General features: G+C 51.0%; 5 protein-coding genes and 1 pseudogene across 5 annotated transcripts; 1 reads left to right on the top strand and 5 right to left on the bottom strand.

Moving 5' to 3' along the window:
* Positions 1–4,057: 4,057 nt before the first annotated feature.
* Positions 4,058–4,873, bottom strand: LOC119190668 (annotated as a pseudogene).
* Positions 4,874–5,286: 413 nt separating this feature from the next.
* Positions 5,287–6,207, bottom strand: LOC119190661 (histone H2B-like). The gene has a single exon (XM_037442993.1). The coding sequence runs from the start codon at positions 6,152–6,154 to the stop codon at positions 5,765–5,767; it is 390 nt and encodes a 129-aa protein (XP_037298890.1). The 5' UTR covers positions 6,155–6,207; the 3' UTR covers positions 5,287–5,764.
* Positions 6,208–6,535: 328 nt separating this feature from the next.
* Positions 6,536–7,719, bottom strand: LOC119190662 (histone H2A). Its single transcript, XM_037442994.1, has one exon. The coding sequence runs from the start codon at positions 7,542–7,544 to the stop codon at positions 7,170–7,172; it is 375 nt and encodes a 124-aa protein (XP_037298891.1). The 5' UTR covers positions 7,545–7,719; the 3' UTR covers positions 6,536–7,169.
* Positions 7,720–13,821: 6,102 nt separating this feature from the next.
* Positions 13,822–16,377, bottom strand: LOC119190659 (histone H1-beta, late embryonic-like). The gene is given in 5 exon segments (XM_037442989.1): positions 13,822–14,644; positions 14,647–14,758; positions 14,761–14,993; positions 14,996–15,136; positions 15,139–16,377. Coding segments are annotated over 5 exon segments (1,197 nt in total). The 5' UTR covers positions 15,290–16,377; the 3' UTR covers positions 13,822–14,084.
* A 629-nt stretch (positions 16,378–17,006) lies between these two features.
* Positions 17,007–17,757, bottom strand: LOC115455294 (histone H4). The gene has a single exon (XM_030183955.2). The coding sequence runs from the start codon at positions 17,731–17,733 to the stop codon at positions 17,422–17,424; it is 312 nt and encodes a 103-aa protein (XP_030039815.2). The 5' UTR covers positions 17,734–17,757; the 3' UTR covers positions 17,007–17,421.
* Positions 17,758–18,278: 521 nt separating this feature from the next.
* LOC115452975 (predicted GPI-anchored protein 58) lies at positions 18,279–18,962 on the top strand. Its single transcript, XM_030181595.2, has one exon. The coding sequence runs from the start codon at positions 18,279–18,281 to the stop codon at positions 18,960–18,962; it is 684 nt and encodes a 227-aa protein (XP_030037455.2).
* The last annotated feature ends 7,803 nt before the right edge of the window (positions 18,963–26,765 follow it).

Consider the following 26,765-nt stretch of genomic DNA (forward strand, 5'->3'; position numbering starts at 1 on the left):
TAAGGCTGCGTTCCGCTTCCTCACCTCACACCGTACGTCGTCAGGGATGTGGCAGTAGCTGGGTACAGTCACTGGCACCTCCCTTGAGCTTTCGCTCACGACGTGTTGTAGGTGATTGGTGAGGGAGCGGACCGCCGCCCTAGTCTCCTCGGGGGTGACAATATTGGCTGGGATCGCGGAGAGATCACTGGATGTGGTGGACGCGAGCTTGGCGCCCAGGAGGCGCCAGTCCGTTTCCATCCTCATCGGGGCGTTAGGACCTGTGTCGTTGGGGCCTAATTGGGGAACGAAATCCATGATCACAGGTCTGTGGTCGGAGGTCAACTCTTGTAGCACCTGCACAGAACGCAGGCGGAGGCTTACGTTCTTTACAAGCGCTATGTCGAGTATGTCGGGTCTGTGGTTGTCGTTAAGGTGACTATAATGGGTGGGTTCGGTTGGGGCTATTATATCAAATTCAGAGCACTCCAGAATACTCTCCAGTGCTCTGCCTTTCGGGTTGGTCGAATTGCAGTGCCAGAGGGTGCTCTTGGCGTTGAGGTCACCCGCCAGAAGGACGGATTCCCCCATGTCTAGGAGATGTTTAATGTCTGTGGAGAGAAGCTCCTTAGTGGGGGAAAGGTAAGCTGAGAGGATGGTGATTGGGATGTGTCCCGTCATTGCTAGCCTGCAGGCCGAAACCTCAATGTTGCTCAAATCCACGGGGGGATCAAGTGGGATGCAGTGGAGGGACTTTTTGTAATAAATGAGTGTGCCACCTTGAGGGCCACTAGTACGGTCGTTGCGAATTAGACCGTAGTTGGGGAGGTTGGGGTTACGCCTGTGGGGTTTGAGAAACGTTTCCTGGATGAGGAAAACGTCTAATTCGTTATTGCTGGCGAAGTGTGCCAGTTCGGTGCGTTGACCGTCAATGCTGTTGGCGTTGTAGTACCCCACTCTGAGGGAGCGGGGCTTAATTCGGGATTGGGGAGAAACTGCGTTGGGAGCCATTTATGATGTTGCTCCAAAGATGATGCTCACCAAGTACTGACGATGTTGGTGATATAGATCGGCGATTTCGTCGAGAAGAGTTTGGTCAGGGTGGCCCAGTACTCTGAGCTTATGGACGCGTTCGGCTACTAGAGAGAAGTAGTCGACCGGAGATTTGGTTATGGCTCGGACCATGTTCATTATATCGGCCGAGTACATGTTTGCATTCGGCACTGGTATTGGGGGAATTTCCGTTGCCTGCGGGGGGGCAGGTTTCGGGTTTGGGGTTTTCGCGGGGGCCGATTTGGGCGGGGTGGTCCTAGTCGAGGCTGGGGGGGGTGCGGGAGTGTCTCCGCCTGGGGTGGTGGCCTTCTTGGTTGGGAACCAAGGGTTGCGCACAGGGGCGGGGGCGAGCCTGAACTCCTCCTGAGGGGGGGGGTGAGTGGGGCGGGTGCTTTGAGGCGCAGCCGATCTGGGGGATCGGGTAGGCCTCTTTTTGGGGGCGTGGGAACACCCGCGGTAGTTCGCCGGGTGGCCGGAGTTGCGGCAGTTGGTGCACGAAGGCGGCTCCGTGCACAATGTTCTGTCCTTGGGACGGGGGCAATCTACTGTGCCATGTTCACCGAGGCACTTGACACAGCGGGCTGGGAGTCTGCAGTTACGCGAGGAGTGCCCGTATTTCTGGCAGTTATGACACTGCCCTACTTCCCCCTTTGTTGTGAGGGGTCTCTATTTTAAAGCCACTGAGGCCTGAAATGTCGCGTATCTCGTAGATACGCTTGACGTCATCGGCGGTAGCGAGAATGGCGAGAACCATCTCGTATTGAATGCCGGGGGCATTGGGGCGGGAGGGGCGGTGCATGCGGTGCACCTCGAGGGCTTGAATGCCCTTTTCGGCTAGGCCTTCTTTGACCTCTTGCGAGGACATTTGTTGGGGGATGCCTCTGATAACGTAGCGGAAGCGACGTTCATCGGGGCGGGAGAAGGTGTAATAATAATAGTTCCTGTCATCCAGGAACTTTGTAAGGGCGCGGTGGTCATTGATAGTGGCGCTTTGGAGCGCCAGAAGTTGTTTGGACGTGATCCACTCATTGTGGGACAGTTGTATGCCAGCGCCGGTGATAAGCCTGAAGATGGCTTTGATGGTGAGCTCTTTGGGGAGCTGAAGGTAAAGTCGGGGAGGTTTCTTGGACCTCCCGGAGGGTTGCGCTTGTGAAGCGGGGGTGGATGCGTCGGGCGTATCCGGGCGAGAGCCAGCGGCTGGGGCGGTGGGTGAGGGGGGGAGGGGGTGGTCAGCCTCCATGGGCGAGGCGGTGTCGCAGGGGACAGCCTTCTTCTTCTTCCTCTTGTTGCGCCTCACAGTTGTGAAGCCGTCGTCGTCGATTTCCGACGCCGAGGCCTCACACTGCGATTCGCAGGAGGAGGAAGCGGGGGAGGAGACGGGGCGTTTGGCCGGGGTGGGCGGGGCCACCGGTGCGCTAGTCGCGGGGGGAAGTTCGGTAGTAACCGGCGGGGGGAGGGGGGAGGGGTGTCGGGGGTCGCCATTTGGCGGGGGAGGAGGGGGGGAATGGTTAGTGGCACGGCGGGAGTCTGCGCGGCCTTCTTAAGTAATTCCGCGAATATCCCCCAGAGTTGGGGGTATTCCGGGATGGTGAGGAGGACGTCGTTGAGCGTCTCCTGGGGGCATACCATGGGCTCGGTGCCAGCCATATCGCCGGCTGGGACCGTGCCCACGTAGATTATTTTTGGGGCGCGAGCGAGTTCGTGAGCGTGCGTTCCGCCTGGGAAAGAACTCGCAAGAAACCAGGTGGCGTTCGCAGTCGTTTGCGCGGTACCGACGCGGAAGTCGCGGGGTTGTTAAATTTGAATTACGTCCCCCGGATGGGGGTGTCCGGGGGGGGAGTGCGTGTGTAGCCCTCCTCGCCGGGGATAGGCGAGGGGGGGTGTGCGTCTATAGTGAGCCCTAAGCTTGTAGTCCCTTCGCCAATCTCAATGTGCGACGGGTCCCTAGCAAGCCGTGTAACGTAAACGTTAACGGTCCGGAGACCTCACGCCTAACCGTTACACGGGATGGATGTTGCGGGGATGGGAAGGGTTTGGAGGGCGATATGCGGGGGACCCTGTGGTGTGTCTCCACAGTTTCCTGGTCCGCACCCGTCCGGCTTCGCTTAAGCCCTGAAGGGGCGCAGCGCGGGCCGGGTCACCGCTAGCTCGGCTTGTTCTCACCGATAGGTTAAACCACCGAGCTAACCCTGAAGGGGCCTAAATTGTCGGAAACAGTAAATGGGGCGGAGCCCTGTCCTGAGAAGGACGCGGTTCGGCCCGTAGGTGGGTTTCCGATTTACAACGGAACAATTGTTCCGTTGATTATCGGTTAACCCTGTCTGCAGCGCGGGGGCTGCGGGTCTTACCAATCGGGGTTGGCTGTCGTGTGCGTCACGTAGGTGCGACCGTCCTGCTCGAGAGCGCGATGTCGAATGTGTGTTGTCCGTTCGAACTCCATGCGCCCGTTTTTATACTGCCACGTACGACGAAAACGACGGCGCGGGTTGGGGAGGGGAGGAAGCGCGCGAGGAGAATGGTTGGGGGGGGGGTATACTAACTTACTCACGCGGCTGTGATAGGCGGAACGCGACGGTGCTATAATAACCCACGGAGACAGCGAAAACGATGGCAATATAATAATGACACCGCAAGTTATCCTAAAACCCCTACCGCTACCGAGTTGATGCAATTTGCAGTCTCTTCAATTTCTTCTCTTTAAAAAAAAAAAAAAAAAAAAAAAAAAATAAATATATTTTTATAAATATAAAAAATTCATCGATTCATCGATATTATAATTATTACCAGTAATTATGTTATTTTCTTTATAAAGTTAAGAAGGTAACTAACCTAAATTTGTTGCGTTAATATTATTAATATTTTATTAACAATATACACAAATCTATGTGTTTAGTGTTGAGTACGGTAATATTATTATGAATATAATATGCCATAAAGGTAATATATACTTAGTCTGTCGTTTACTTGCCGAGTCTCGTTTCGTAGACGATGTAAGAAACAAATTGTAATTATATTTTGAAATATATGCGGCCCTGAAAAGGGCCTTTTAATGATTAAAAGTCATGATGCGCGAATCACGCGTGCGTCAATTTCGCCTTCATTTGTAAATATAATAATATAAATGTTTCGCGATATTATGTGTTTCTAATAATATGCGAGGAGCGAGCTGCGATGCACGCGCGCACATTATTTTAAACACCCGTCGTGTTGAATAATATTTATTGTTATTATTATTATTATTATTCTACAACGATGACGACGACGACGTTGGTTGCAAGAGCGAACGGCGGCGTTTAAGCTCTCTCCCCCTCTGATTCTGCGCGCCAACTGTATATCCTTTGGCATGATGGTAACACGCTTGGCGTGAATGGCGCAAAGGTTCGTGTCTTCGAAAAGACCGACCAGGTAAGCTTCGCTGGCCTCCTGCAGCGCCATGACGGCGGAACTTTGGAAACGCAGATCGGTTTTGAAATCTTGCGCTATCTCACGAACCAAACGCTGGAACGGTAATTTGCGAATCAGAAGTTCCGTACTTTTCTGGTAACGACGGATCTCACGGAGAGCGACAGTGCCGGGCCTGTAACGGTGAGGTTTCTTCACTCCGCCTGTTGCGGGAGCACTCTTCCTGGCGGCCTTGGTCGCCAGCTGCTTACGTGGCGCTTTTGCCACCGGTTGATTTTCTAGCTGTTTGCTTAGTACGCGCCATTGTGTTGATCAACCAACCAACCAAACAAACAAATAAATAAACAACGAACGAACGAACGAACGAACTCACAAAGCGATCGACCGTCACGCGCAGAGGTTTGATTAAGAATGTAAAACCATACCATTCGCGCGCGCCTTTTTATACCAAAAACGCCGCAGTGGCCTGTAATCGTTCATCTTCCGTCCTTTTCTTTAGACTAGATAATTTTTTATTTTTTTTCTCTCTTTAGATCTTATATTTAGATTAATTAATATAATATAAAATAATAATAATAATAATAATGTTATGAAAATAATGAATGGACATACATAATTCGTAGTCAATGCATTATTATTTTTTATTTTATATTTTCTTCTTTTAATTTTTAATCTTCTATATATAATTATTATTATTATTCATGCTTGTGTGTAGGTGATATTATTTGTTTATTTATTTTTGTATAATATATTATGTTACGTGGTCCAAAATAGTGTTATTTAATTTATTAAAATGGTAGGTAGGTAGTGTATTACAACTATATTTTAATATTTATTTCATGCAGGTATATATGTACCTATTACTCACATATTAAATTTTATTTTAAAACTCCACGTGCTCTCTAGGGTTCACCTACTATTATTCAGCACTTGAGAGCAGTTGAGAATTATTACAATGAATTTTGTATTATTTTATTACTTATTATAAATTATTATATTTATATTATTATTTTTTTTTTATTTTTTTTTTTTTTTTTTGTGACGAGATGCCTTAAAGAAACAACAATACACATTACACACACACTCACAAAAACATCACACATCGTACGCACACAACATCGGATCAAATTAAATTATAATAATAACTTAACTTAATCTTCGTGCGTGCGTGCGTGCGCGTGCGTGCGAGCGTTTGAACTGTGATTTCATGAAATATATTGTGGCCCTGAAAAGGGCCTTTTGGATGACATAAGTTGTATGTATGTTCGGGTTGCGTGCATGCGTGCGTTTACGTACATACACACACACACCACCGATTTTACATTACTATCTAGCTAGTAGCTCTCACTTTGAACTGGTGTACTTTGGTGACAGCTTTGGTACCCTCACTGACTGCGTGCTTTGCCAGCTCGCCTGGCAGAAGGAGACGTACAGATGTTTGCACCTCCCTGGATGTGATGGTGGAGCGCTTGTTGTAATGCGCCAGACGAGATGCTTCCGCAGCGATGCGTTCGAAAATGTCATTCACAAACGAGTTCATTATCGACATCGCCTTGCTGGATATTCCGGTGTCAGGATGGACCTGCTTGAGCACTTTGTAAATGTAAATTGCGTAACTCTCCTTCCTCTTGTGCTTCTTCTTTTTCTTGTCAGTCTTAGAGATGTTCTTCTGCGCCTTGCCAGATTTCTTGGCAGCCTTGCCGCTGGTCTTGGGTGGCATATTGTGTTTTTGTTAAATGAAGTTGATTTAATTGAATGCAGTAACGACCGCGATATACCCTCAATCGCAATGTGAATGCGCGATAAAATTTTTGGTATTAAAAAATATAATACTTTCGCGCGCAGAACGTTCAACGGGTGAGCCACGTTCACGTCCATCCAACGGCCAATCACAGCAGAGTGCGTCAGAGGAAAATGCGCTGCGCGACGGCACGGTGATGCGGCGGGAGTAAGTACGTAAGTAATAATAATAATAATAATAATTGTATTCATTTGGTTTTGTATTTTGTTTTTTTTTTTTTGCTTTATTTTAACATAACCTACTATCGTATAAATAACATTATGTATGTGGGGTAGATAGATAGTAAAAGTAGACATTTTCTTTTGTGTTTTTTTTTTTTTTTTTTTTTTTTTAGTTAATACTTAAACTCAGTTCTATTTTCGGACGATTTTGGATGATTTTTTTTTAGCACAAACATCATAATAGTATTATGTCGACCATCAAATACTACTGTGTATTAATTAATAATACATGAATATGTTCATTGCGAACTCGCCCTGAGTTTGGGCGAGTATTGATAGGTAGGTAGGTAGGTAGGTAGATTGGTTGGTTAATTATTGAGTCAGTGATAAGGTAAATATTATTTATCGTGTCATAATCTCAATTCTAGTGTATATTAGAGGTGAACAAATACTAATAATATTGTAGAATTAAACGTTCATTGTCGAAACGAAACATTATTTGTTACTCACTCATTACGTATACAATTGTATAAGTAAGTAATGAGTATATAGTAGATAGTAAGAATCATATTGCGGCCCTGAAAAGGGCCTTTTGTTTTGTCCATTTACCTAACAACTCACGCACGCGCTTTATTTATTAAATTTTTTTTATGTATGCGCGCGCGCGCTCACTCGCTCGCTCATGGTTTGCGACGTGCAACGCGTGCCCACGCAGCGTCGGTGTTACAGTTTTAGGTATTTTATAAAGGTATAATTAATTACTAACTAATTAATTAAGCCTTCTTCTCGGTCTTTTTGGGCAACAGCACCGCTTGAATGTTCGGCAACACGCCGCCCTGTGCGATGGTCACACCGGAGAGAAGTTTGTTTAACTCCTCGTCGTTTCTTATCGCCAATTGAAGATGTCTAGGTATGATTCTGGTTTTCTTGTTGTCCCTAGCGGCGTTTCCTGCCAACTCTAGAACTTCAGCGGCTAGGTACTCCATAACGGCGGCTAGATAAACAGGTGCACCGGCGCCAACGCGTTCCGCGTAATTTCCATTACGCAACAGTCTATGTATACGTCCCACGGGGAATTGCAGTCCGGCACGGTTAGAACGAGACTTGACCTTCCCCTTGACTTTGCCGCCTTTACCACGTCCAGACATGATGTAGTGTTGTTGTTTTTAAATCAAAAACAAAAAAAGAAAAGAATATAGAACGCAAATGTACGTGCTATATAATATTATGTTATATTACACTGCTATACGATACGATACGTTACGATGCGCTCTCGAATAAAGTGATATAGTTAAAAAATAACTTTTTTTTTTTTTTTTTTTTTTTTTGGTACTGTCTTACGTTTGTTAGCCTGGCAAGGGCCGGCTTATACAAACACACCGGTCTTGCGGGGTGCGTGCTTTAGGCACTGCGAGCCCTTAAGTGACCATGCTGAGGGCGACCCTCTAAAGGGTCACGACCTCGGCTCAGGACGGCCACTGAGAGGAAGATGTTTTGGGGACATCAACGTTTGTGGAAACGCGAGAGGTGCGAAGGAACGACCTAACAATCTAACATGGTTACATCGGCGTCCGGGCCGGAATTATCAGAAGGGTCGGAGGACGGGGGACGCGGCGAGGTCCTCGACGGCGAGGACGGAGCAGCGGTCGTGTAGAGTGTTTGAGCTTTTAAGCAGCTCGTGCTTTCTACGTATTGCCAGAGTTATATCGTCCTCTGGATCTGACAGAACTGAACGCGGTCTTCTCCATTTGGCGCGGTCGAATGGAGTGTATTTTGAATTTAATCGGACTAACGGGTTCGGGTGATTGACCGCCTTATCGAAGTAGCGTCTGCTGGACATGTGCATAAAGTGCCTGATGGTCGGCATATCGGTGTCCACGTGGAGGTTGCTATTGCGAACGTACCACGGGGCACCGAGTGCACGTCTGAGAAATTTGTTTTGCACCACCTGCAGACACTTAAGTCGAGCAGGCGGTATATGCGCGAATACGGGGGACGCGTACGTCATGATCGGTCTAACGCACGTAGTAAAGATCCTAATCTTGTTGCGGATAGACATCTTACTTTTTCGGTTTAAGAGCCAGTGGAGCTGGCACATCGCGAATGCGGCTCGCGCGCGTACCGCATTTACGTGTGGGGCGAAGGTCAAACTCTGATCAAGATACACACCTAGATATTTGACCTTACGGGTCCAAGGGATGATCTGGCCAGACAATCTAACTGAAGCGTTAGGCGCTTCTTTCTTAGGCATCCTATGGAATAGGATGGCTTGGCTTTTGGAGGGTTGACAGTGATGCGCCATTTGCGAAACCACTCGCCGAGCTGGTCGGCGGCGGCCTGCAAAGTGCGCACCACATGTTCCGGCTCTCTACGTGAAGCGTAGATCGCCGTATCGTCCGCGAATAGCGCCAGATGGGCGTCTTTGAATTTAGGAATGTCGCTAGTATATAGCGAGAAGAGAAAAGGTGATAGCGCGGAGCCTTGCGGGACTCCGGCCGAGATGGTATGTCTAGAGGAGAGGGTGCCCTCGACGCGATATTTGAAACCGCGATTCGACAAAAATTCTCGTATGATGTGCACGAGATGTGTGGGCACGTTATAAGTGTACAGCTTGTACAGCAAGCCGTTGTGCCACACTTTGTCGAATGCTTTCTCAACATCGAAGAAGAGAGCACCGGTATAAAATCCTAACTTGAATTTAGAGTAGACATGCTCCGTGATGCGGAGTATCTGATGCACGCAACTGTGCCTATTACGGAAACCAAACTGCTCCGGAGGGAGCAGATTGTGAGAATTGGCTACTATTTTGAGACGGTCGAGGACGATCCGCTCATAAAGTTTCCCTATCGTACTAAGGAGGCTAATGGGCCTATAAGAGGCCGGATCTGACGCGGGTTTACCCGGCTTGTGAATCCCTATCACGACTGCTTCTTTCCAGGCCTCAGGAAAGTAGCAGTTCTGGAATGCTGCATTGAGGATGTCAGCAAGAATCTTGACCAGATGCCCCGGTAGCATTTTCAGTAACCTAGTGGGGATACCGTCAGCCCCGGGGCTTTTCGCCTATTTAGTGCCTTGATCAGAGTGACGACTTCTTTGATCGTCACCGGCGCGAGGGGGTCGGGGGGCGCGTCGACATCCGGGTCGATTGTTTGTAACGGTCGCGGAATAGGCGGCGAAGGGATCGCGTTCCTACTTTCGACAAAAGAGTCTACCGCAACAAGATGATCGTGGTCTACGGGAGTTGTTTCGAGCGAGCATTGAGACTGCAGGGTGGAGGCTAATAATTCCGCTTTCTCGTCGTCGTCAAACGCGGGGCGTTGATTCGGACGATTGAGCGGAGGAAAAGAGGCCACATCCTTTCTCTTGAAAGAGCGGACCAGCTTCCAAAAGGCCGTGTGGGTCGGTTGGATTTCCGACAAGTGCTGCTCCCACCTCGAATCGACGGCGTCCTTTACGCGACGTCTGGCCTCACGTTGGAGGTAACGCGCGAGACGCCGTCGATCCGGGGAGGGTCAGACACGCAGGCCTTTAGTGCTGCGTTTCGCCTCCTCAGCACCCATCTCACGTCATCGGGAAGATGCCCTTGACCGTCGCCGGTCTCGGGCACCCTCTCGGAGCTTTCGCTCAAGACGTGGTGTAGATGGTTGGTGAAGGAGCGAATCGCGCCGGTCGTTTCCTCGCGAGTCACGATGTTGGGCGGAATAGAGGAGAGAGGACATCAGATGAAGTGTCGGCGAGTTTGGTGCTCAAGAGCCGCCAATTCGTCGACACTTTCACCCGATCGTTAGGACCTGTGTCTGAGGGACCGTTATGAGGGGCTAAATCTAAGATCACAGGTCTGTGGTCTGAATCTAATTCATGTACCACTCGCAGAGAACACACGTTGAGACATACGTTCTTTACGAGTGCTATATCTAATATATCGGGTCTGTAGCTATCGTTCATAAAACTATAGTGCGTGGGTTCAGAAGGAACCAGAATGCTCATATCAATTTCGTCAAGACAGCTCTCGAGTACCGCACCCCTACCGTTGGTAGAGTTGCAGTTCCAGAGAGTGTTCTTGGCGTTAAGGTCGCCCGCCAGAAGGACGGACTCCCCATACTGAGTAGGGTTATTAGTTCGTTGGAGTGAAGCTCCTTACTAGGTGAGAGATAGGCCGAGATCAGAGTGATCGGCGGGTGTCCTGTCATAGAAAGCCTGCACACTGAAGCCTCAATGCTGCTCAGGCTTTCGGGGGTCGAGAGGTATGCAATGCAGGGACCTTTTGTAGTAAATGAGAGTGCCACCTTTAGGGCCATCGGTGCGATCGTTTCGCACGAGATTGAAATTGGGGAGTTTGGGACTGCGTTGGGGAGGGTTTGAGGAACGTTTCCTGGAGGAGGAAGACGTCCAATTTATGATCGCGAGCAAAGTCTGAGAGTTCGGCTCGTTGGCCGCGTATACCATTAAGGTTGAAAAAGCCCACTCTGAGGGAGCGAGGCTTGAGTCGCGATGGGTTATTTCCGTTTGGAGAAGCCATTACGGAGAGAAAATGGATTCCATGGTGAGCTGGAATATGCGCTGTTGCGCGTTATAGATTTGGGCGAAAAGGACGGAGTCAGAGCGGCCCAGTGCCTTCATTTTGGACGAGCAGTCGTGGATCAGCGCGTGGAGTTCGATAATCTCTGGGGAAACCAGAGAGAATGAGGGAGGCGCGCCGCTAGACGCCGGAGTCGCCGCCGCCTGGGGTTTGGATGGTGCGGGAGCCTTCGACTTGGCTACCTTGGAAGAGGTAGCCTTGGAGGTCGAGGGCGTTGGGACGGGAGCGGGAACAGTGGCCGCCGCTGCTGGTGTTGTGGCCGGGGTGGCGGGAGATCCTCCGGGAGAACCACCGCCTTGGGCCTGGGGACGCGAGTCGGCACGTACCGTGGCGGGAAACCACGGGTTACGTGTCGGGGCTGGGGCCAGAACGAATTTTTCGGCCTGAGGGGCCTTGGCCTTAGGGGCCTGATTGGTCCTATAATTGGACTTGTATTTGGGTGCCCGTGGGCACCCCCGGTAATTGGCCGGATGGCCAGATTGCCGGCAGTTTGTGCACGAAGGCGGCTCCGTGCACTGAGTCCTATCTTTCGGGCGCGGGCACTCTGACGTGCCGTGTTCGCCGAGGCACTTAACGCACCTGGCGGGGAGGCGACAGCCACGCGAATTGTGACCATACTTTTGGCAGTTGTGACACTGCGCAACCTCGCTAGTCTTATGTGGGGTCTCGATAGTGAAGCCGCCGAGACCCGAGATGTCGCGTAGCTCGTAAAGAGCTTTTACGTCTGCGGGGGTAGCTAAGATGGCGAGGACCATCTCGTATTGAATGCCACGTCGTGACAAACGCGATGCGCGGTGCATCCGGTGCACCTCTAGGGCTGCGATGCCCTTGGCCTGGAGGCCTTGTTGGACCTCGGCGGCCGACATTTGGAGGGTATGCCACGGATGACGTACCTATAGCGGCGCTCGTCCGGGAGCGCAAAGGTGTAATAATGATAGCGTTTGCTATCTAGAAATTTGGTCAATTCGCGGTGGTCGCTAATTGACCCGGGCTGGAGGGACAGCAGTTTTTGGCCACTGTTCCAGGCATTGGGCGGGATTTTAATGCCCCCACGGGTGAGAGCATCAAAAAGGACTGAAGGGAGGCCCCTTCGGGAAGTTGGACATTGACCTTCGGTGGCTTTTAGGCCCCTTAGGTTGGGTCGGTGGCGACGAATCCGTCGAGCTAGCGGGGGCGGGCTGGGAAGCCTCGGGTTTTGTTTGGGCGCGGAAGGCGCGGACGGCGCAGAAGGCGCTTGGGAGGCGGTAGCGTCTGAGCTACGCTGCTTTTTCCTGCGCCCGTTCCTCACGGTCGTGAAGCCGTCGTCGTCGAGGTCCGACGACGCGGCCCCAGACCGCGATTCGCTAGGGGCAGGAGAAACAGGTCGCTTGGACGCGCAAGCGACGGGGACATCGGATAAGACGGGTGCGCCTGGATCGGAATCCATGGCGAGGTCGGGATCGACGGCGCCGGCCGGGCTCCCGGGCGGACTAGGTCCGTCCGAGGACACGGCCGACTCAGACGAGTCGGAGGAAGAGGATGACTCAGATGAGTCGGTAGAGGTCGCGGATGACGCGGGTGAAGCGGGTGACTCCGGCGAGTCAGGCACCGCACGGGGGGCGTTGGCAACCACTAGGGAGTGGACCAGGGAGCAGAACATAGGGTCGCTCCTAATGTATTCGGCGAGAGTTGTCAACATGGCGTGTTTAGCCTTGTTGACATCCGCCGCCGGCTCGTCAGTGTCCATAGGCCTAGATTCAGCCATTGCGGGCGAATCCGGGCCTAGGGGCACTTAAAAAGGAATAGTGAAAGGGCCGCGAGTGGGTTCGGGTTCGGGACCCGGGTGCGTTCCGCCTGGGAAAGAACCCACAAGAAACCAGGCGGCTATCGCACTGAGAACGAACGCGTGATTCTACGTGAGAAGAAACTAGAACAAACGTCCCCGGGTGGGTGTGCCCGGGGTTGTGTGCGTGAGTGACCCTCCCCGCCGGGTGTAGGCGAGGGGGGATGTACTTAGAATTAGGTGTACCCTAAGCTTGTCTCCCTTTGCCAATCTTATTGTGCGAAAGGGTTCCTAACAATCCGTGCGACGTAAACGGTATTGGACCTTTTTAGGGGTCCGCACGCTCAACCGTCACACGGGATGGAGTGAAAGGAAGGGTAGGGTTGGGAAGGAGATATGCGGGGAAACTGTGGTGTGTCTCCACGGCTTCCTTGTCCGCACCCGTCCGGCTTCGCTTTAGCCCTGAGGGGCGCAGCGCGGGCCGGGTCACCGCTAGCTCGGCTTGTTATCACCGTTAGGTTTACCACCGAGCTAACCCTGAAGGGGCAAAATTGTCGAGAAACGATACAGAAACGGGTTTGACCCTGTCCTGAGAAGGACGCGGCCGGACCCAAACAATGGACGCAGGTAACAACAGGGACAATGCCCTATTGTTTCCTTTGTCCGTGGCGTGCAGCGAGGTCGCTGCGGTCGTTCCGAGCAGGTACTCGGAAACGGGACAATGGCTTTACCGAGCAGGTACTCGGTAAAAGCCAAAGGGACCGCTCGAGTCGGGTGCTCAGAGCGGAATGTGTGTGTAAAAAATAACGCGTCCCCCGGTGTTTATATTCTGCACTTACTACGCGTAATAGTGGTGGGAGCGAGATCGAGCGCGTTAAAATAGACCAATCACGATCGTTCGCCGCTTGCGCGGCGAGCCAATAAGCCGCGCGGCTGTCGGTCATGCCGTGACGGCCACAAAACTAAACGAAACTTCGAATTTTACAATATGACGTACACACAATACAACACACAATATAATATTGTAATATAATAATATATTATATTGGGTGCGATTATATTAAGTATTTTCCCTCACATTATTTTTTTTTTTTTCATATATAATATATAGCTATTCAGTAAAATCCAAAATATTATAATATAATTCGGCCACTCGTGCGATTTGTATGTCAATGTCTATATGTATGTATATTGTATGAATTCATCGTAAAAATGGAATTCTTACGTCCCACCAAATTGAACGAATCAATAAATAAAATAAAAAAAAAAAAAAAAAAAAAATGAGTAGGTAGATAGATAGGTAGATATGCAGTCAGGTATATTACATTATAATAATACATATACATATTATGTATGTGTATGTATGTATGCATGTAAAGACTTCGTCATCTTGTCGAACTTAAGAAACTTAATGTTAAAATTCACACTTATTATATTATATAATAATAAATAAGTGCGTAGATTGGATTTGAAATATTTGTTAGCCCTGAAAAGGGCTGTTGTATGTGTATATGTTTGTGCGTCATGGATCGCACACGCGCGCGCTCCTCGCGTTCCGTCACAATAATAATAATCATATTTGTACTTGTTGATGTTGATGATGTTGTTATTAATGTGACTTGAACGCGACGACGACAACGGCAATGGCAATTTACGCAGGTGCATTGTGAGCATATCGCGTTCACTTTTGGCGGCTGAAGCTTTCTTGGCGGCCGGCTTGGAGGCCTTGCCTGCAGAGGCTGAGGCGGCCGCCTTCTTGGGCTTAGGAGCTTTAGGTTTCTTGGTTGGCGGTTTGGCGGATTTCTTGGCCTTCGGTGCGGCTGCGCTTTTGGCCTTACCCTGTGCTGCAGCTTTCTTCGCTGCGGTCGCCGGCTTCTTTTGGGCAGCTGCGGCTTTCTTTGTCTCGTCGCGGCGGCGGCGGCGGCCGAGGAAGATGAAGATTTCGATTTAGCCGGCGACGTTGCGGACGATGACGACGCGTTCGCCCCACCACCTGCAGCGGCAGCAGCGGCCGCGGCTTTTTAGATCTGCTGCCTGCTGCCGCCGCTGTCGCCTTCTTAGATTTACCACCGGCCGACGCGGCAGCGCCGCTCGCAGTGTTGCCCTTCGATCCGGCTTTTCTTCCAGGTCCACCGCCTGCGCCGCTGCCACCGCTGCCACCGCTGCCGCCGCCGACACCGCCGGCTGATTTTTGATTTTTCGACGCTGCAGATTTTGATTCAAGTTTGAAAGATCCAGAAGCGCCCTTGCCTTTGTTTGTATAAGTGTGCCCGATTCGACGGCGCTCTTCAAATATCTTCTAATGAAAGGTGCCAATTTTTCAGCGTCCACTTTGTACTGGACGGCGATGTATTTCTTGATTGCCTGCAACGATGATCCGCTTCGTTCCTTCAGCTCTTTATAGCATTGTTCACCATTTCTGATGTCTTCGGATGTGTAGGTTTAGCTTTGGGCTTCTTTGCGGCAGCGCCTGCAGCGGCCGCCTTCGCGGTAGGTTTCTTTGCCGGGGTTGCCGGTGCTGGGGCTTCGGTTGCAACAGCTGTGTCTGCCATATTTTTTGTTTTTGGTTGTTTTTCTCAAATTATGCACAACAATACGCGCGCAACATACACTCCACCACAACGATGATAATAATAATAATAATTATTATAGTAGTAATAATATTATTATTATTTTTACAATAATATTAATAGTAGTAGTACAAGTATGTAGTAGTAAGTAGTATTATTATTATATTAAAATGCTGCAATTGCTTTTAAATACAATACAAAAAGAGTTCACACGACGTCAGATGTCGCCACTAGGTTGGTAGAAATTTTCATTAGCTGACACGCGGCTATACCGTAAGGAGAGCCTTTGCGGCGCGAGACGATTTCACGTACGAACAGTTGGAACTTTTCACTAACATCAGTCTGTTTAAATTGAATTTTAACATTGTTTTCATATATTCATCAATTAAACGTTTATGCGCCCTCATTCCCCATGAACTGATTTATTTATCTCAAAACATATATACACGATATGATCGTCCGTTATCTGAGTAAAGTTGTTTATTTTCGCCACTCGGTAACGTGTTCACGTGTAGTCATGTTTAAAAGTTATATATCTCTAAAATACGAAACAATGGAGTGCTGATTGTTATTCAAATAAATGGCTAAATGTATAACGTTATATAATTGAAACAATAATAATTGCTCATCAACATTTCCTAACATTAAAACGACACACAAATGAGAGGGTGGTAAAACACACACAAACGCGCACACACACGTCAGCGGCACCACGAGCAGCAGCAGCAGCATCAGCAGCGAGCGCAGCATCAGTCGGGCAGTCGGGCGCGAGGCGAAGTGCGTGGAAGCAAAAAAGAAAAAAAAAAAATGTGTGTGTGATTTTGATAATTGAATAATAATAATATAATATAATTTAATTAGTTAGTGGCGTCGGTCGGCTTGCTGTCTCTCTGGCTGGCTGGCTATCGGGGTGGCCTACGTTGTTTAGCAATGATGGACGGAATTATTGAATGTTTAAATAATTTGTCTGCCTGTCTGTGCCTGTCTGTGTGTCTGTGCGTTAAGTATAAATTTTAGAGAACCACTAACACTCACGAACGCACATACATCATACATACATACATAAATAAGTACACATTCAGATCAGAGTATCGTTAATAATTTACAATTTTTTATATAATATTATAATGTAATAATATATAATATACCTAACGCAATATTATTATGTTTAGTTCAATACGTACAATAAATACACATACGAGTACATTAACTAAGTGTACAGTGCACACTGTAGGTGCGTACCTACCCTGGGTACATAGGTACTTGGTTACTTAATAATAAAGCGAACTAGTCGAGTCAGTAAGTCAGTCAGTCATTATTATTAAGAACAAATAGTAGAAGTTATCGTATCGCTTACCTATCTATTTATATTATTTAAAATAGAACTAACTAAATCAGTTACTATTATACTTACTTACGTGATAATGAAATAATGTCTTATAACTTGCAATTGGTATAGTTTAGGGGTTTGTTTATTTATTTTTTATTATTCACTCTGTTTTCGCTCAATTTCGACATACAACGCGAAACATAAGTATCATAAGTCATGCATTTCCTTCTCGTAGCGTTCGGGGAGAGGGGGGGGGGGTGTCTCACACACGAAGAATATACACATATCGTCAAGTCTGCTGGAAGTACATGATCAATAATTATCATTAAAAAGTAGAATTCATTATTTTATCGATTAGAAACTTAGGTACACACATAATATGATTATATTATGTAATTATAATGAACAATTTGCGGCCCTGAAAAGGGCCTTTTGTCAGTTCGGTGTGTTACAGTCGTCACATGGCGCGCAGAACGTCGTCCTAGTTCTCGTCGTCGTCGTCGTCGCCGCCGCCGCCGCCGCCGCCGTTGTCGTCGTTGTTGTGGTGTTGTTGTTGTTGTTGTTTTTATTTTTTTTTGTGCGCGGCCTTCACATTGTACGCATTATATAACATTTGTGTCGTTGTATTTATTGATTATGATCTTACAATAGGTATTCGCATGTTAAATTTTCGCGTACAATGCGAGATTCGCTCACGCTCAAGTGACTGACGACGTACGGTCGAACGAACGAAACGAACGGGCTGACGGACGGACGGACGATTTACGCATCCATCACGAGAGACTTAACCGCCGAAAACGTAGAGCGTGCGTCCCTGTCGTTTCAGAGCGTACACGACGTCCATAGCGGTGACAGTTTTCCTCTTGGCGTGCTCTGTGTACGTGACGGCGTCACGAATTACGTTCTCGAGGAACACTTTAAGCACACCGCGTGTTTCTTCGTATATCAAACCGGAGATACGCTTCACTCCACCTCTGCGTGCCAAACGGCGAATGGCAGGCTTCGTGATACCCTGGATGTTGTCACGAAGATCTTTCCTGTGACGTTTCGCTCCTCCTTTTCCAAGACCTTTGCCTCCCTTGCCGCGACCGGTCATTGTTGTTGTTGTTTTGGTTTAGTTTGATTTGATTATGTTACGTTGTGTTAGATCCGTTCGGCAGACAGTCCGCACGAAATATGCTCCGTTCGAACTCCATGCGCCCTTTTTTATACTGCCACGTACGACGAAAACGACGGCGCGGGTTGGGGAGGGGAGGAGCGCGCGAGGAGAATGGGGGGGGGGGGGGTATACTAACTTACTCACGCGGCTGTGATAGGCGGAACGTGACGGAGCTATAATAACCCACGGAGAGAGCGAAAACGATGGCAATATAATAATGACACCGCAAGTTATCTTAAAAGGCACACCTAATTTTAAGTACATCCCCCCTCGCCTACACCCGGCGGGGAGGGTCACTCACGCACACAACCCCGGGCACACCCACCCGGGGACGTTTGTTCGTTTCACTTAAAATCACGCGTTCGCTCTCTGTGCGATAGCCGCCTGGTTTCTTTCCCAGGCGGAACGCACCCGGGTCCCGAACCCACTCGCGGCCCTCATTCATTCTATTTTAAGTGCCCCTAGGCCCGGATTCGCCCGCAATGGCAGAATCTAGGCCTATGGACACTGACGAACCAGCGTCGGATGTCAACAAGGCAAAACACGCCATGCTGACAACCCTCGCGGAGTACATCAGGAGTGACCCAATGTTTTGTTCATTGGTCCACTCCCTGGTGGTTGCCAATGCCCCCCGTGCGGTGCCTGACTCGCCGGAGTCGCCCGCTTCACCCGCGTCTCCCGCGTCCTCTGCTGACTCATCTGAGTCATCCGCTTCCTCGGACTCGTCGGAGTCGGCCGAGTCCTCGGACGGACCTAGTCCTCCCGGGAGCCCGGCCGGCGCCGTCGATCCCGACCTCGCCATGGATTCCGATCCAGGCGCTCCCCAGCTTTCCGCTGTCCCCGTCGCTTGCGCGTCCAAGCGACCTGTTTCCCCTGCCCCCAGCGAATCGCGGTCTGGGGCCGCGTCGTCGGACCTCGACGACGACGGCTTCACGACCGTGAGGAACGGGCGCAGGAAGAAGCAGCGTGGCTCAGACGCTCCTGCGTCCCAAGCGCCTTCTGCGCCGTCCGCGCCTTCTGCGCCAAAACAAAAACCCGCGGCCTCCCAGCCCGCGCCCGCTAGCTCGACGGATTCGTCGCCACCGACCCAACCTAAGGGGCCTAAAAAGCCACCGAAGGTAAATCTCCAACTTCCGAAGGGAGCCTCCCTTCAGTCCTTTTTTTGATGCTCTCACCCGTGGGGGCATAAAAATCCCGCCCAACGCCTGGAACAGTGGCCAAAAACTGCTGTCCCTCCAGCCCGGGTCAATTAGCGACCACCGCGAGTTGACCAAATTTCTCGATAGCAAGCGCTATCATTATTATAATTTCGCGCTCCCGGACGAGCGCCGCTATAGGTATGTCATCCGTGGCATACCTCTCCAAATGTCGGCCGCCGAGGTCCAACAAGGCCTCCAGGCCAAGGGCATCGCAGCCCTAGAGGTGCACCGGATGCACCGCAAATCGCGTTTGTCACGACGTGGCATTCAGTACGAGATGGTCCTCGCCATCTTAGCTACCCCCGCAGACGTAAAAGCTCTTTACGAGCTACGCGACATCTCGGGTCTCGGCGGCTTCACTGTCGAGACCCCACATAAGACTAGCGAGGTTGCGCAGTGTCACAACTGCCAAAAGTATGGTCACAATTCGCGTGGCTGTCGCCTCCCCGCCAGGTGCGTTAAGTGCCTCGGCGAACACGGCACGTCAGAGTGCCCGCGCCCGAAAGATAGGACTCAGTGCACGGAGCCGCCTTCGTGCACTAACTGCCGGCAATCTGGCCATCCGGCCAATTACCGGGGGTGCCCACGGGCACCCAAATACAAGGCCAATTATAGGACCAATCAGGCCCCTAAGGCCAAGGCCCCTCAGGCCGAAAAATTCGTTTTGGCCCCAGCCCCGACACGTAACCCGTGGTTTCCCGCCACAGTACGTGCCGACTCGCGTCCCCAGGCCCAGGGCGGTGGTTCTCCCGGAGGATCTCCCGCCACCCCGGCCACAACACCAGCAGCGGCGGCCACTGTTCCCGCTCCCGTCCCAACGCCCTCGACCTCCAAGGCTACCTCTTCCAAGGTAGTCAAGTCGAAGGCTCCCGCACCATCCAAACCCCAGGTGGCGGCGACTCCGGCGTCTAGCGGCGCGGCTCCTTCATTCTCTCTGGTTTCCCCAGAGATTATCGAACTCCACGCGCTGATCCACGACTGCTCGTCCAAAATGAAGGCACTGGGTCACTCTGACTCCGTCCTTTTCGCCCAAATTTATAACGCGCAACAGCGCATATTCCAGCTCACCATGGAATCCATTTTCTCTCCGTAATGGCTTCTCCAAACGGAAATAACCCATCGCGACTCAAGCCTCGCTCCCTCAGAGTGGGCTTTTCAACCTTAATGGTATACGCGGCCAACGAGCCGAACTCTCAGACTTTGCTCGCGATCATAAATTGGACGTCTTCCTCCTCCAGGAAACGTTCCTCAAACCCTCCCAACGCAGTCCCAAACTCCCCAATTTCAATCTCGTGCGAAACGATCGCACCGATGGCCCTAAAGGTGGCACTCTCATTTACTACAAAAGGTCCCTGCATTGCCTCTCGACCCCCGAAAGCCTGAGCAGCATTGAGGCTTCAGTGTGCAGGCTTTCTATGACAGAGACACCCGCCGATCACTCTGATCTCGGCCTATCTCTCACCTAGTAAGGAGCTTCACTCCAACGAACTAATAACCCTACTCAGTATGGGGAGTCCGTCCTTCTGGCGGGCGACCTTAACGCCAAGAACACTCTCTGGAACTGCAACTCTACCAACGGTAGGGGTGCGGTACTCGAAGCTGTCTTGACGAAATTGACATGAGCATTCTGGTTCCTTCTGAACCCACGCACTATAGTTTCATGAACGATAGTTTCAGACCCGATATCTTAGATATTGCACTCGTAAGGAACGTATGTCTCAACGTGCGTTCCCTGCGAGAGTGGTACACGAGATTAGATTCAGACCACAGACCTGTGATCCTAGAACTAGCCCCCATAACGGTCCCTCAGACACAGGTCCTAACGACAGGGTGAAAGTGTCGACGAATTGGCGGCTCTTGAGCACCAAACTCGCCGACACTTCATCTGATGTTCTCTCGTCTATTCCGCCCAACATCGTGACTCGCGAGGAAACGACCGGCGCGATTCGCTCCTTCACCAACCATCTACACCACGTCTTGAGCGAAAGCTCCGAGAGGGTGCCCGAGACCGGCAACGGTCAAGGGCATCTTCCCGATGACGTGAGATGGGTGCTGAGGAGGCGAAACGCAGCACTAAAGGCCTGCGTGTCTGATCCCTCCCCGGATCGACGGCGTCTCGCGCGTTACCTCCAACGTGAGGCCAGACGTCGCGTAAAGGACGCCGTCGATTCGAGGTGGGAGCAGCACTTGTCGGAAATCCAACCGACCCACACGGCCTTTTGGAAGCTGGTCCGCTCTTTCAAGAGAAAGGATGTGGCCTCTTCCTCCGCTCTATCGTCCGAATCAACGCCCCGCGTTTGACGACGACGAGAAAGCGGAATTATTAGCCTCCACCCTGCAGTCTCAATGCTCGCTCGAAACAACTCCCGTAGACCACGATCATCTTGTTGCGGTAGACTCTTTTGTCGAAAGTAGGAACGCGATCCCTTCGCCGCCTATTCCGCGACCGTTACAAACAATCGACCCGGACGTCGACGCGCCCCCCGACCCCCTCGCGCCGGTGACGATCAAAGAAGTCGTCACTCTGATCAAGGCACTAAATAGGCGAAAAGCGCCCGGGGCTGACGGTATCCCCACTAGGTTACTGAAAATGCTACCGGGGCATCTGGTCAAGATTCTTGCTGACATCCTCAATGCAGCATTCCAGAACTGCTACTTTCCTGAGGCCTGGAAAGAAGCAGTCGTGATAGGGATTCACAAGCCGGGTAAACCCGCGTCAGATCCGGCCTCTTATAGGCCCATTAGCCTCCTTAGTACGATAGGGAAACTTTATGAGCGGATCGTCCTCGACCGTCTCAAAATAGTAGCCAATTCTCACAATCTGCTCCCTCCGGAGCAGTTTGGTTTCCGTAATAGGCACAGTTGCGTGCATCAGATACTCCGCATCACGGAGCATGTCTACTCTAAATTCAAGTTAGGATTTTATACCGGTGCTCTCTTCTTCGATGTTGAGAAAGCATTCGACAAAGTGTGGCACAACGGCTTGCTGTACAAGCTGTACACTTATAACGTGCCCACACATCTCGTGCACATCATACGAGAATTTTTGTCGAATCGCGGTTTCAAATATCGCGTCGAGGGCACCCTCTCCTCTAGACATACCATCTCGGCCGGAGTCCCGCAAGGCTCCGCGCTATCACCCTTTCTCTTCTCGCTATATACTAGCGATATTCCTAAATTCAAAGACGCCCATCTGGCGCTATTCGCGGACGATACGGCGATCTACGCTTCACGTAGAGAGCCGGAACATGTGGTGCGCACTTTGCAGGCCGCCGCCGACCAGCTCGGCGAGTGGTTTCGCAAATGGCGCATCACTGTCAACCCCTCCAAAAGCCAAAGCCATCCCTATTCCATAGGATGCCTAAGAAAGAAGCGCCTAACGCTTCAGTTAGATTGTCTGGCCAGATCATCCCTTGGACCCGTAAGGTCAAATATCTAGGTGTGTATCTTGATCAGAGTTTGACCTTCGCCCCACACGTAAATGCGGTACGCGCGCGAGCCGCATTCGCGATGTGCCAGCTCCACTGGCTCTTAAACCGTAAAAGTAAGATGTCTATCCGCAACAAGATTAGGATCTTTACTACGTGCGTTAGACCGATCATGACGTACGCGTCCGCCGTATTCGCGGATATACCGCCTGCTCGACTTAAGTGTCTGCAGGTGGTGCAAAACAAATTCTCAGACGTGCACTCGGTGCCCCGTGGTACGTTCGCAATAGCAACCTCCACGTGGACACCGATATGCCGACCATCAGGCACTTTATGCACATGTCCAGCAGACGCTACTTCGATAAGGCGGTCAATCACCCGAATCCTTTAATCCGATTAAATTCCAAATACACTCCATTTGACCGCGCCAAATGGAGAAGACCGCGTTCAGTACTATCAGATCCAGAGGACGATATCACTCTGGCAATACGTAGAAAGCACGAGCTGCTTAAAAAGCTCAAACACTCCACACGACCGTTGCTCCGTCCTCGCCGCCGAGGACCTCGCCGCGTCCCCGGTCCTCCCGACCCTTCTGATAATTCCGGCCCGGACGCCGATGTAACCATGTTAGATTGTTAGGTCGTTTTCGCACCTCTCGCGTTTCCATAAACGTTGATGTCCCCAAAACATCTTCTCTCAGTGGCCGTCCTGAGCCGAGGTCGTGACCCTTTAGAGGGTCGCCCTCAGCATGGTCACTTAAGGGCTCGCAGTGCCTAAAGCACGCACCCGCAAGACCGGTGTGTTTGTATAAGCCGGCCCTTGCCAGGCTAACAAACGTATGACAGGAAAAAAAAATACGTAATTTGTAGTTCGAGGCAGAATAAGAAAATTGGTACGAGATAAGCAGATTCGAAAATAAACCAGTGAACAAATCCGTGGAAGTTTCAATACAGTCCCCAACATTTCCTGGTCCTTCGAGTGCCGGATTTGTTTGTGGTTGACTCGCGTTCGCGAATAGTGTAGGAAGGCAAACCGAACGTGCCTTGCGTACGCGTGTTACCGTCGCGAATCTTTGTGCACAGCGATATTGTGCGCAGCGCGAATCTCGTGCCCGGGGCACTGAGCGAAAGTGCAGTGATTGTGCATAGCGTGACTGGAGTGAGTGAGCTCTGTGAAGTGTAGTGTGAGCCTAGTTTGTCTTTATCGCACGCTCTGCGATACGGTTACGTCCAACACCGCTGTCTACCGAACGCGATGGTGGTGACGAGAAGCCAGGGCGACGCAGCCGACGTAGAGGAACAGAGGCGATCCCGTGAACGGCAAGAGTCTGACCGCCGTCGGGAGGAAAGACAAATAAGTCTAGAGAGACTAAGGCGCATATCACAAGAGTCGCCTGCCTCACCTCAGACCGAGCAAGCCACGTCAGTGGGGATAATGTGTACGCCTTCGACGTCTACGGCGCGCATTATGTCGGAAACGGTGACAAAGGTGACGGCAAAGGATCAGCCACGTGTAAGATCGCCCGCACAGTCCGTTCGATCTACCGCCAGCGTAACAACAAGGTTGCGTTTGGCCGAACTGGAGGCTGCAGAAAAGATGGCAGCTATTAAGAGAAAAGAGCTCGAATTGGAGGCCGAGCTTGTAAAGAAGAAACTCGCTTTGGACGTGTCCGCCATTCAAGACGACGCAGAAAGCGTGCAAGGCGAACAACCCGAAGTAGATGTGAATGAATGGCTATGGAAGAATCCACTTAGCTCTCGAGGAGAGACCGGTGAGTCAAGGGAGGAGCCGAGAACGCTGCGCTTCGACCTACCACGAGCGAGATCACCGACGCCTCCGAGAGACCCGAGCGACATGGAGAAATTGGCAGTCGCACTCGAAAGAATGGCGAGACCTCGGGTGAGACAAGTAGATTTACCAACATTTTCCGGCGCAGTGAACGAGTGGCTTCCTTTTAAAGCCGCCATGCAAGACACTACGAAATTGTATAACGTCTCTGCCGCTGAGAACATTCAGCGACTGAAAGCAGCGCTGAAAGAGAGGCGCGTGATGTCGTGGCCGCACTTTGCATACGGCCACAGACCCGAGCACTATTATGAAGACATTGGAACAGTGCTTCGGACGGCCAGAAGTGATCATTGATCGTGCCTTGGACGAGTTAAGAAAGACGTCCAAGCCCGGCTCAACGGCGACGGAACTCAACAACTTCGCGATCAAGATACAAAATGTCATATGTGTGTTGCGGAGTATGGATCGCCGTGAGTACCTCTATAATCCACTTTTGACTCGTGAAGTGTTAGAGAAGTTGAGCCCGCACATACGATCACGATGGTGTGATTACGCCTACGAAAATGAAGGAACGGCTGACCCAGAGATCGTCGTATTGTCTCGCTTCCTTATGCGAGAAGCGGACAGAGCGTTAAAATATACGTACGCTCCGTCTGCGGGAACGAGCAGCGCGGCGAAAAGGGAACTCAGACCGGCCATTGCGATCAAGAGAAAGGCGAGCAACGTATACACACTTGAACAAGAAGAAAAACAAGAGTGTCCGGCATGCAGCGAGGCGCATGTGTTAACGCAGTGCCCTAAGTACAAAGCACTTAGCGTCGAACAGCGATGGAACCTGATCAAAGAAAAGAAGCTGTGTTTTAAGTGTGCGAACAGTACTCATCGGCGCATAACATGCAAAGCCAAGCTGTGCGGTGTGGAACAGTGTCGTCGTCCGCATCACTCATCGCTGCATCAAGCGGAAAAGAAACCGGAAAATACAGAGGTACGTGACAAGGAACAAGTATTGTCAGTGACGCCGAAAACGAACGTCGGCGCACGCACCGTGCTTCTGAAAATGTGCCCGGTCGTAGTCGCCGGTCCACGGGGGGAGGTGAGAACGCACGCTCTCCTCGACGAAGGTGCCACGGTGACATTAATGGATGAAGATCTCGCCGAGAAGATAGGTGCAGACGGCCCTACACAAGCACTGCACCTAAGCGGCGTTAACATGGCTCAAAAGGAAAAAGCCAGCAAGTTGGTGACGGTGCAAATTAGAGGTGTGTCAGAAAACTGTGTGAAAGAAACTGCGTTGGGAGCCATTTATGATGTTTGCTCCCGAAGATGATGCTCACCAAGTACTGACGATGTTGGTGATATAGGTCGGCGATTTCGTCGAGAAGAGTTTGGTCAGGGTGGCCCAGTACTCTGAGCTTATGAACGCGTTCGGCTACTAGAGAGAAGTAGTCGACCGGAGATTTAGTTATGGCTCGGACCATGTTCATGATATCGGCCGAGTACATGTTTGTATTCGGCACTGGGATAGGGGGAATTTCCGTTGCCTGCGGGGGTGCAGGTTTCGGGTTTAAGGTTTTTGCGGGGCCCGATTTGGGCGGGGTGGTCCTAGTCGAGGCTGGGGGTGCGGGAGTGTCTCCGCCTGGGGTGGTGGCCTTCTTGGTTGGGAACCATGGGTTGCGCACAGGGGCGGGGGCGAGCCTGAACTCCTCCGGAGGGGGGGGATGAGTGGGGCGGGTGCTGGGGCGCAGCCGATCTGGGGGATCGAGTAGGCCTCTTTTTGGGGGCGTGGAAACACCCGCGGTAGTTCGCCGGGTGGCCGGAGTTCCGACAGTTGGTACACGAAGGCGGCTCCGTGCATAATGTTCTGTCCTTGGGACGGGGGCAATCTACTGTGCCATGTTCACCGAGGCACTTGACACAGCGGGCTGGGAGTCTGCAGTTACGCGAGGAGTGCCCGTATTTCTGGCAGTTATGACACTGCCCTACTTCCCCTTTGTTGTGGGGGGTCTCTATTTTAAAGCCACTGAGGCCTGAGATGTCGCGTATCTCGTAGATACGCTTAACGTCATCGGCGGTAGCGAGAATGGCGAGAACCATCTCGTATTGAATGCCGGGGCATTGGGGCGGGAGGGGCGGTGCATGCGGTGCACCTCGAGGGCTTGAATGCCCTTTTCGGCTAGGCCTTCTTTGACCTCTTGCGAGGACATTTGTTGGGGATGCCTCTGATAACGTAGCGGAAACGACGTTCATCGGGGGCGGGAGAAAGGTGTAATAATAGTTCCTGTCATCCAGGAACTTTGTAAGGGCGCGGTGGTCATTGATGGTGGCGCTTTGAAGCGCCAGAAGTTGTTTTGCCGTGATCCACTCATTGTGGGACAGTTGGATGCCAGCGCCGGTGATAAGCCTAAAGATGGCTTTGATGGTGAGCTGTTTGGGGAGCTGAAGGTAAAGTCGGGGAGGTTTTTGGACCTCCCGGAGGGTTGCGCTTGTGAAGCGGGGGGTGGATGCGTCGGGCGTATCCGGGCGTGAGCCAGCGGCTGGGGCGGTGGGTGAGGGG

This window comes from Manduca sexta, chromosome 26 (assembly GCF_014839805.1).
Source record: "Manduca sexta isolate Smith_Timp_Sample1 chromosome 26, JHU_Msex_v1.0, whole genome shotgun sequence".
In the NCBI taxonomy this organism is placed as follows: domain Eukaryota; kingdom Metazoa; phylum Arthropoda; class Insecta; order Lepidoptera; family Sphingidae; genus Manduca; species Manduca sexta.

Coding starts and splice junctions, on each gene's coding strand:
- LOC119190661 (XM_037442993.1), bottom strand. CDS start 6,154: ATGCCACCCAAGACCAGCGGCAAGGCTGCCAAGAAATCTGGCAAGGCG.
- LOC119190662 (XM_037442994.1), bottom strand. CDS start 7,544: ATGTCTGGACGTGGTAAAGGCGGCAAAGTCAAGGGGAAGGTCAAGTCT.
- LOC115455294 (XM_030183955.2), bottom strand. CDS start 17,733: ATGACCGGTCGCGGCAAGGGAGGCAAAGGTCTTGGAAAAGGAGGAGCG.
- LOC115452975 (XM_030181595.2), top strand. CDS start 18,279: ATGGCAGAATCTAGGCCTATGGACACTGACGAACCAGCGTCGGATGTC.